This window comes from Nicotiana tomentosiformis, chromosome 5, assembly GCF_000390325.3.
Source record: "Nicotiana tomentosiformis chromosome 5, ASM39032v3, whole genome shotgun sequence".
NCBI lineage: Eukaryota > Viridiplantae > Streptophyta > Magnoliopsida > Solanales > Solanaceae > Nicotiana > Nicotiana tomentosiformis.
Window position 1 is genome coordinate 57,164,332 of NC_090816.1, and position 11,044 is coordinate 57,175,375.

At 43.2% G+C, this 11,044-nt stretch overlaps 1 protein-coding gene across 1 annotated transcript; it reads left to right on the forward strand.

The window, feature by feature from the left end:
- Positions 1-7,345: 7,345 nt before the first annotated feature.
- On the forward strand, positions 7,346-7,855 carry LOC138892402 (uncharacterized). Its single transcript, XM_070176114.1, has one exon. The coding sequence runs from the start codon at positions 7,346-7,348 to the stop codon at positions 7,853-7,855; it is 510 nt and encodes a 169-aa protein (XP_070032215.1).
- Positions 7,856-11,044: the final 3,189 nt, after the last annotated feature.

Consider the following 11,044-nt stretch of genomic DNA (forward strand, 5'->3'; position numbering starts at 1 on the left):
CCTTCGTGCTTTTACTCTCAACCTCACAATATAAATCAATAGATATGGCACGACAACACCCTTCGTGCATTAACTCTCATGACATGGCACGGCATCACCCTTCGTGTATTAACGCTCACAATATGGCACGACATCACCCTTCGTGCATTAACACTCACAATATGGCATGGCATCACCTTTCGTGCATTAACACTCACAATATGGCACGGCATCACCCTTCGTGCATTACACTCACAATATGGCACCGACATCACCCTTCGTGCATTACACTCCCCCTTACCACATAACAATGAACAAGTAATAGCAGGGAGATAGAATCAACAAGAGCAGGCCTTACTTTAACAATGGTTCCACAATACCAATCTCAACTTTGGAATCAATACTCAATTATCACAAAAGCCCCTAAACATGGTAAGAATGATCAATTTAGTAAGTAACTAGTCTAAGCATGGATAACAGGATCAAAGTAAACAATAAACTACTAGGAACAAGTCCCACCCGCATGCTTTAACCCGACAACAACTCATAAGTACTCGTCACCTCACATATATGTTGTACCCAACATCTAAACATTTAGAAAATAGACAAACAAGTCCTAAACCCTCAAGAACACTTACCTCGCTCCAAAAGTCCACTCAAAGCTCAATCACAGCTTTGCCTCTCAAACTACCCACGATTGCAAAGGATTCAATTTAGGTCATTATTGAAAAAGTAAACAAAAGTCAACAATACCCCACTTTGTAAATAAGATCGTTTCATCGCAATTGTGATATTGTACCCCCCCCCCCAAACCCACTTTGCAAATACAAATCTTTGTTCGCAAATTCAAACTTGAGGTGCTCCAGCTACTCTTCGCAAATACGATGAGTTGCCTCGCAAGTGCGAACCCATCTGAGGTTGCAAATGCAAAGCCTGACCTCGCAAATGCGAGATCGGAGACCTGCACAAGAACTGAAACACACCAGCAATAATTCTAAGTCAAATTTTACTCCGTAGCCTATCCAAAACTCACCCGAGCCCTCAGGGCTCTAAACCAATAATGCACACCAAAATAATATCATACGAACTTGCTCGCGTGATCATAATTAACACCTAGAACTATGAATTTAGCATCAAATCAAAGGAAATTTTCAAGAAAACTCATGAACTTCAAATTTCACAACCAGACATCCAAATCTCGTCAAACCAACTCCGTTTATCACCAAATTTTACAGACAAGTCATAAATATAGTATTGGACCTATACCGGCTTCTGAGATCAAAATACCGACCCGATATCCGAAAAGTCAAACATTAGTCAAACATTTCAAAGTCATTAACCTTTTAAATTTCAAATTCCAACAAAGTGCGATAACTCGGTGGTATATCGGTAGTAAAGATCTCCCAACCTATAACATTGTTATTTACTTGAAAATTTATCCTTATCTTAACTTGACACTTATTTATTGTTTGGTGTTCTTATTGATACTATGTTATTTCTCCCTGTATTGTTTCTCTATTTATCAAGAGGGTGTTTAGTGTAACATACTAGTAGTATTCCATATGTACTCACATGCCTTTTTTCGAGAGCGATGCATCTTTAATGGATACAAGTACTTCCAGAGCAGGCGACATCGACTAGTGATATCGGTACACCCTCTTCCCATCTGACTTGGTGAGCCCCACTTTATTTAAGGGTCTTGTACGTTTTTGTTCCTTGTGTATAATGTTTTGAGGTATAGACGTGGCCTTGTTGCCGGCACTATCATAGTACTCTTTTTATTCGTTAGAAGCTCTATAGACATAGTGTGTGTTGTATATTTGTGTTGCGAAAGTCAAACTAGAAATGTTGTATTCGTATCACATGTTCCACTTCAAACTATGAATCTGTAATGTATTTTGGGAATTATAAATAAAGTAGCTAATATTAATAAAATAGGTGTCGTCCATAAAATTCTCTCATTGTATAATGAATGGTACATATCTTTGCTTTATTCATGGGTAACCTCGGGTAGAAAGCATCAAGTAGGCTTTCTTGACCGGGGTATCTCGGTTGAGTGCCGGTCGTGCTCCCCGATGTTGGGGCGTAACAGGAAATTGGGGTTGCGACAAGTTGGTATCAGAGCTCTAGGTTCATAGGTGTTACGAGTCATAAGCAGGTTTAGTAGAGTCTTGCAAATCGGTAAGGAGACTTCTGTACTAATCTTCGAGAGGCTACCGAATTGTTAGAAAACTTCACTTCTTTGATTCTTTATTGTGCGAAGTGTTGACTTCGAAATTTTGAATCTTTGTCTTTCTATTCTCTCACAGATAGTAAGGAAACGCACTGTTGGATCTGACGATCAGACACCCGTGCCCCCTGCTAGAGCAGCGATAGGCTGGGGCCGGGAAGGGGAGCCAGCAGTAGCTCCAGTAGGGGGACAGGCACCTGAGGTGCATGTTGCACAGTTCTTGAGCATGTTCGGTACCTTAGCTCAGGCGGGGTTGATTCTACATGTACCAACCACATCTCAGGTTAGCTCAGACTCTCACGAGCCATACTCCAATGCAGCAGGTCCATGTTGATCAGGCCTCAGAGGTTATACTTGTGAAGCATGTTGCTCTGATTCAGCCTGAGGTTAGGGCGGCAACATCTGAGGAGGAGCAACTTAGGCTTGAGAGGTTCAAGAAGTATCACCCTCCTACGTTTAATGGTTTGTCTTTAGAGGATGTAGATGGTTTTATAGAGAATTTCCACCGTATTCTTCGCACCATAGGTATTGTAGTGACGAGTGGGGTTACTTTTACCACTTTCAAGATGCCAGGAGAAGCATATCAGTGGTGGCGGGTGTACGAGGAGGGTAGCCCAACCGATGTAGCTTCACCTACATGGACTCGATTTTTAGAGATATTCTTGAGAAAGTTTGTTCTACAGACCCTTAGGGATGCATGGCGTGTAGATTTTCAGTAGCTGTGCTAGGGTACTATGACAGTATCAGAGTATGCTGTCCTATAGAGTGATTTGTCAAGACATGTACCTGCCTTGGTTTATACCGTCAGAGAGCGAGTTCGTCAAATTGTCAAGGGTCTCAACTATGGTATTAGATTTAGCATAGCTCGATAGTTGGAGACAGTTACCCCATATCTATGCGTGGTAGAGATTGCACGAAGGTTGGAGAGTATGCGGTGCCATGAGATAGAGGACAGGGAGGCCAAAATGCCTCGGGGTACAGGAGGATTTAGTGGTGGCCACGCTGCACTTACAACCTATCATGGTAGAGGCAATGTGAGAAATCCAGTTCACTCATCACTTCCAGCTTCTAGTGGGTGCTCCGGTTGTTCCGAGGTCTCAGGTTGCACACTTTGCACACCCACTTTCTAGTGCATCTCATGCACGGGGTTCCTTTTGCGGTCAGTCGAGTAGACCATTCCTGAACCAGTCCTAGTAGCCATTCCCACCGAGAGCATGCTTTGAGTGTAGTGATACCCGTCATATAGTTAGGACTTCCCCAGACTCAAGAGGGGTGCAGCTCCACATACTACTCATGCTCCACGTATTCAGTCAGGTCCGTTGATTTCTCAGGCCATGGTTGCTGCCCTAGTTGCTAATCCACCCGCACAGCCAGCTAGGAGTGGGGGACGGGCGGGTAGAGGTCACCCGAGAGGGAAAGGTTAGGCCAGATTCTATGCTTTTTCGGGTAGGACGGAGGCAGTTGCTTCAGACGCAGTCATTATAACTATAGTTCTAGTTTTACATAGAGATGCATCCGTCTTATTTGATTTGTCATCCACTTAGTCATACGTGTCATCTTACTTTGCTCCGTATTTTGATATATCTTGTTATTATTTGAGTTCCCCTGTTTATGTGTCCACACCTGTGGGAGTTTCTATTGTTGTTGACCACTTGTATCGATCGTGTTTAGTTATTGTTGGTGGTTTTGATACCAGAGTTGATCTATTGTTGCATAGTATGGTAGACTTTGATGTTATCTTGGGCATGGACTGGTTGTCATCCTATCATGCTATTTTGGATTGTCACACCAAATTTTGTGATGTTGGCTATGCTAAGTTTATCACAGTTAGAGTGGATGGGTGTATTAGATTATGTTCCTAGCAAGGTTGTGTCATTTCTAAAGGCTAAACGGATGGTTGAGAGATGTCTTATCTAGCCTTTGTGAGAGATGTCAGTGCTGATACTCCTACAATTGAGTCAGTTTTGGTAGTGAGAGACTTCCAAGATGTATTTCTAGCGGATCTTCCGGGCATGCCGCCCTATAGGGATATCGATTTTGTAAGGCCCCATAAATATTTTTGCAAAATAATGATATTAATGTTTCATGGTGCCGAATTGGTTTTACGTGTTGTGTATTATAATGCAAGTCGCAGTTTAGACTTTTTAGGTTGAACAATGTATCGAAAAGTGAAGGAAAATATTTGGCAGTGTTATGCGTTTCTACGGTCTATTATGCAATCGCAGAATCACTTTGCGGACCGCATAATGGCCGTAGATTGAGGCAATTGTTGGGCCAGTTTGGATGAGTTTTGCGGTCGACTATGCGACCGCATAACCATTCTGTGGTTCATTATGCGACCACAGAACATATCTGCGGGCCGCATAGTAACCGCAGACACGGACAATTTTTTTGGCTGTTTGGTCACCGATTATGCGACCGATATGCGGTCCGCATATCAATTATGCGATCGCAGACCTTGTTCGGGAGCTTCATTTTTGGGGTTTTAACCCGACCCTATTTCGTTAAAACACACCTCATGGACCATTTTGAGCATATTTTCTGATATATTTAGAGTGAGAGAGAGGGTCCCAGAGGGAGAAGTGATCTTCATCAAATTGTTCTTCAATTCTCACTTAAATCTTCAAGATTATCAAGAGAGGCACCTAGGTCTTTTTCCTAATAGGTAAGATTTTATCACCCAAACTGTTAATTTCAAAATATAACTAGAATGGGCCATTAGTAAGGTAATTCATGCGGATGGGAGTGCTTACCTTGCATGCATGTATCCTTGTAGCATGTGGGAAGATTGTGAGATAATAATGGTAGAGAGTGGGTTGGGAAATGATAGAATCTTCCACAAAAGAGCCTTAAAACATTGATGCACACCTAGTGTTTGATAATATGCTCAAATGAGCTAAAACCGTGTTCATCTTCCTAATTTTGGTTCAATTTTGTTATATTGCTAAAATAGATTGAAGTTGCTAATATTCCGGAACATCTTAGAGTTTTAAGAAGCTCAATTGAGGTAAGTTGGCTAAACCCCTTTCTTCTTAGAATCGAATCCCACGGTGTTCATGTAATCGGAGTATGTTCTTGATCATTATCGAATTGGCTTTTCCTAATGTGGTTGTGTTGGAGGATGTTTGTTCAATGTTTATGCTAAATGCTTCATCATGTAATCTTGCTATTTGAGAATATGTTCAAAATGTGGAATATGAGTTAGGGATGTTAAGACTTCATGTCAAGATTGAAATAAAGGTTGTTATGCCAAATTGTATGAAAAGCCACTATGTGCCTAAGATTCCCAAATTGCTCATACGTGAATTTAATATCTTGAATGGGGAGCCTTATTGATTTTGATAATGATATTGAATGTGGAAAAGGGGTCTAGAACTATGAAATACGGCCAAGTGCCAAGAATGACTTTGGAATCGTAATTACTAGTGTCAATGAATCGAAAGTACATGAAAGAAGTACGATGTGAGGTGATTGACTGAAAAAGGTAATGTCTCAAATGAGATGGCCTAGCTGATTGGGCCGAGATTGGACTCTGTGTAAGAACACGGTGGTAGTGTGAATGAATTTGTGGTAATGTCTCAAATGAGATGCCTAGCCGATCGGGCCGAGATCGGACTCCGTGTAAGAACACGGTGGTATTGTGAATCGAATTGTGGTAATTTCTCAAATGAGATGGCCTAGCCGATCGGGCCAAGATCGGACTCCATGTAAGAACACGGTGGTATTGTGAATGGAATTGTGGTAATGTTTCAAATGACATGGCTTAGCCGATCGGGCCTAGATCGGACTCCATGTAAGAACACGGTGGTATTGTGAATGAAATTATGGTAATGTCTCAGATGAGGTGGCCTAGCCGATCAGGCCGAGATCGGACTCCGTGTAAGAACAGTGGTATTATGAATGGAATTGTGGTAATGTCTCAAATGAGATGGCCTAGCCGATCAGGCTGAGGTCGGACTCCGTGTAAGAACATGGTGGTAGTGTGAATGAAATTATGGTAATGTCTCAAATGAGATGGCCTACCCGATCGGGCCGAGATCGGACTCCGTGTAAGAACACGGTGGTATTGTGAATGGAATTGTGGTAATGTCTCAAATGAGATGGCCTAGCCGATCGAGCCGAGATCGGATTCCATGTAAGAACACAGTGGTATTGTGAATGAAATTGTGGTAATGTCTCAGATGAGGCGGCCTAGCCGATCGGGCCGAGATCGGACTCCGTGTAAGAATACAGAGGTTTTGTGAATTGTGGAACATCTTGAAAATGTATATGATCCATAACTTGTTGTTTTACTATTATTTGAAGCCCTTATTAAATTCTTGAATGTTCCTCTTGTGTTACTATTCATTCTATTGAGTTGGTGTTTAGCTATACATACTAGTGCTATTCGACGGTACTAACGTCTCTTTTGTCGGGGGCGCTGCATCTTTAAATGGTTGCAGGTGGTAACATAGCAGATAATGCGGATCACAGATAGTGCTACATCCTTTTCTCAGCGGACTCGGTGAGCCCCATTTCATTCCGGGGTCATATATTGTACGTTTTGTTATATTATGGTCACTTTAAGGGTATAGCCGGGGCCTTGTTGTCGGCACCATCTTTACTCTCGTTTGTATCTATAGAGGCTTCGTAGACACTATGTGGATTGTATATGTGTGTTGGGAATGTTAATCAAGTCATGTTGTGTTTGGTCACTTGACCTACTTGAACTTAAGAAATGTGTATTTTGGGACTTAAAAGCAAAATGGATAATGAAATGATTTTGGATTGTATGAATGAGACCCATACTGTATAATTAATGAAATCTTATCTTCTCTTGATCATGGGTTAGTTGGGTAGAAAGTATCTAACAGGCTTGCTCGGCCAGGTTCACTCGGTTGAGCGTGGGTCGCGCTTCCCAAGGAAGGGGCGTGACAAATTTAGTATCATAGCCTAAGATTTTAAAGTTTCCTAGGATGGCTTGGAGCCGTGTCTGGTAGAGTCCTTCTTATCGGTGTGTTGTCGACTACATCTATAAGTTGGAGGCTACTTGGACATTTAGGAACAATACCCTTCTTTGATATTATGGATCGTACGATGAAACTAATTATGCAACTGTTCCTCCTCTAACTCGTGCATTCCTTTAACTTTCAGTATATGGCACCTAATAAGAGAGCAAGAACTGGCCAAGGAGCCAATGCCACCTTAGAAGTGGTAGTTGACCCTTTATTTGATGATGCGGGTGAACACCCGAGGGGTGAGGATAATCCCCCGACTGCTACACTACTTGATTCCACTACACCGGCCCAGGCCACACCAGCTCCTACACCTACTGAGAGAGCGATGGTTCCTCCACCTGATATTCTGATTCCACCTCCAGCCCCAGCTTCCGGCTCTGGTATTTCTTATGGGGATCTTAGGGAAGCTATTCAGATGCTGACTCAGATAGTGGCTTCTCAGGCCCAAAGGTCAAATGTTGCACCTACATCTTCTAGCCAGCAAGGGGATTCTACTAGTTCTAGGGTGAACAAATTTCTACAGTTGGATCCTCCGGTGTTCACGGGTGCTAATCCCCAGGACGACCCACAGGACTTCATTGATGAGATGCATAAGACTCTCCGGGTTATGCACGCTACTGAGACGGAAGGAGTGGAGTTGGTCGCCTAACGCCTAAAAAGGGTGGCATATTCGGCGTTTGAGCTGTGGGAGGACTCTTGGGAGGAGGGTAGCCCTTCACCGAGATGGAGTGAGTTTGCTGATGCCTTTATAGACCATTTCTTGCCTTCCAAGACAAGGGTAGCCCGTGCCATAGAGTTTGAGAATCTTAAGCAAGAGAGTAGGAGTGTGTGGGAATATCACATGGAGTTCGCGCGCCTGTCAAAATATGCCATTCTGATGTTGCTTACTATGGAGGCTAGAGTGCGCCGGTTTGTGCAGGGCCTTAGCCCCTTGGTTATCAATGAGGCCGCTACAGCTGCCTTGAATTGAGACATGAACTATGGGAAAATGGTAGCATTTGCTCAAGCTACATAGGACCGCAAGTTGAAGAATAGGAGGGAGAGAGAGTGTACCAGTAAGGCCCGATACGCGGGCAAATTTGGGGAGTCATTTGGTGGAGGAAGATCAGCTTTCAGGAGAGGGTCATCAGTGCCAACCCAGCCTCATGCTTAGTTTTCAACCAGTGCACCACCAGCGGGGCACAATCAGTAGTAGGGGAGTCGCTTCAGGCCCAATCAAGGCACTAGGGGACACTATCATCAAGGCCAATCAGGAGGGAGATTCTCACAGTAGCGGAGGCCCCCATGCCCCAGGTTTGGGAGGATGCACTCGGGGATTTGCTACATAGACTTACCTATATGTTACAGGCGCGGATTCAGGGGTCATATTCAGAGGGAGTGCCGTTCATCTCGCCAGGGTGAGGGCAGGGGCACAACATAACCATCCAGTTCTGCAGCTGCTACATCTTTAGCACCCCCACCAGCTCAAGGCACTCCAGCACCAGTAGGGCGTGGTGCAGCTAGGGGTGGTGCACAGAGTTTAGGATGACCAAGCCGTTTCTATGCTATGAGTGGTCGCCAGAGTGCAGTCGTCACATATATATTGACTGTCCAAACTCATGATGTATATGCTCTTATTGATCCCGGTTCCACCTTGTCCTATGTTACCCCTTTTGTTGCTATGGAGTTTGGGATAGAACCGGAATAGCTTCCTGAGCTGTTCTCTGTGTTTACTCCGGTTGGCGAGCCTATTGTGGCCGCACGAGTTTATAGGGGTTGTGTTGTCCTGATGCGCAATCGGTACACAGTGGCTGATCTCATTGAATTGGGGATGGTTGATTTTGATGTAGTTAGGGGAATGGATTGGCTTTAATCATGTTTTGCTAAGCTCGACTGCCAAACTAGAACAGTGAGGTTTGAATTTCCTAATGAGCCAGTTATTAAGTGGAAGGGGGATAATGTGATGCCAAAAGGTAGGTTTATTTCTTACCTTAAGGCCATGAAGATGATTAACAAATGGTGTATCTATCACTTCGTCCGGGTTACGGACACCGATGCTGAGACACCTACACTCGAGTTAGTGCCAGTGGTGAAAGAATTTCCGGAGGTCTTTCCTAATGAGATCCCTCAGATTCCTCTAGATAGGGAGATTGATTTTGGGATTGATGTGATGCTAGGTACGCAACCTATATTAATTCTGCCCTACAGAATGGCACCAGCAGAATTGAAGGAACTAAAGGAATAAATGAAGGATTTGTTAGAAAAGGGCTTCATCAAACCAAGTGTGTCGCCATGTGGCGCACCGGTTCTCTTCGTGAGGAAGAAAGATGGATCACTGAGGATGTGCATTGACTACCGGCAGCTTAACAAAGTCACAATCAAAAACAAATACCCACTACCAAGAATAGATGATTTGTTTGATCAGTTACAGGGTGCTAAGTACTTCTCCAAAATTGATTTATGATCCGGGTATCACCAACTGAAGATCAGGGAGCAGGATATTATGAAAACAGCTTTTAGGACTCGGTATGAGCATTTTGAATTTCTGGTGATGTCTTTCGGGCTAACAAATGCCCTAGCGGCTTTCATGGATCTTAGGAATCAGGTTTTCAAGCCTTTCCTCGACTCTTTTATGATAGTGTTCATTGACGATATTCTTGTGTATTCATGAGGTTGGGAGGACCATGTCAATCATCTCAGTGCAGTGTTGCAAACTCTTCATCAGCACCGATTGTATGCGATGTTTTCAATTTCTGAATTTTGGCTCGAATCTGTAACATTTTCATGGTGTCTCTAGAGAAGGAATCAAGGTTGATCCTCAAAAGATTTTAGTAGTAAAGAATTGGCCTAGACCTACGACGCCCATCGAGATTCGCAGTTTCTTTGACTTAGAAGGGTATTACAGGAAGTTGGTAGAGGGGTTCTCTACTCTTGCCTCTCCGTTGACTAAATTGACTCAGAAAGAAGTTAAGTTTCGATGGTCCGATGCTTGAAAAGGGAGCTTCCAGGAGTTGAAATCAAAATTGACTACAGCGCAGGTGTTGACCTTTCCAGAGGGTACGGATGAATTTGTGGTATATTGTGATGCTTCCAAAATTGGGCTTGGGTGTATGTTAATGCAACACGGAAAAGTTATAGCATATCCAACAAATGACTTAGAACTGGCGGCGGTGGTTTTTGCATTAAAAATTTGGCGTCACTATTTGTATGAGGTCCATGTGGATGTATTCATAGACCACAAGAGTCTTCAATATATTTTCAAACAAAAGGAACCGAATCTGAGGGAGAGAAGATGACTTGAGTTACTCAAGGATTAGGACATCAATATTCTATATCACCCGTGGAAAGCCAATGTTGTGGCGGATGCACTTAGCCGGAAATCTATGGGTAGTTTAGCACACGTAGAGGTATATCAAAGGCCATTGGCCAAGGAAGTATATTGATTGGCTAGTTTGGGAGTTAATCTAACTGACTCTAATAAAGGAGGGGTAATTGTGCAAAATAGGGCTGAATCATCGCTTGTTATGGAAATCAAAGAGAAGAAATACAACGATCCATATTTGGTGCAATTAAAGGAGGGGATTCAAAAACATAAGATTACCGCTTTTGCTCTTAGCATAGATAATGGTACACTAAGGTACCAAGGGCGACTATGTGTTCCAAATATAGATGGTCTACGGGAAAGAATCATGATCGAAGCTAACGCTTCTAGGTATTATGTGCATCCAAGTTCTACAAAGATGTATCATGAACTCAAGGAAGTCTATTGGTGGAATAACATGAAAAGGAATGTGGCAGACTTTGTGGCAAGGTGTCCGAACTGTCAGCAAGTGAAGGCCGAACATCAACAGCCTGGTGG

Coding starts and splice junctions, on each gene's coding strand:
- LOC138892402 (XM_070176114.1), top strand. CDS start 7,346: ATGGCACCTAATAAGAGAGCAAGAACTGGCCAAGGAGCCAATGCCACC.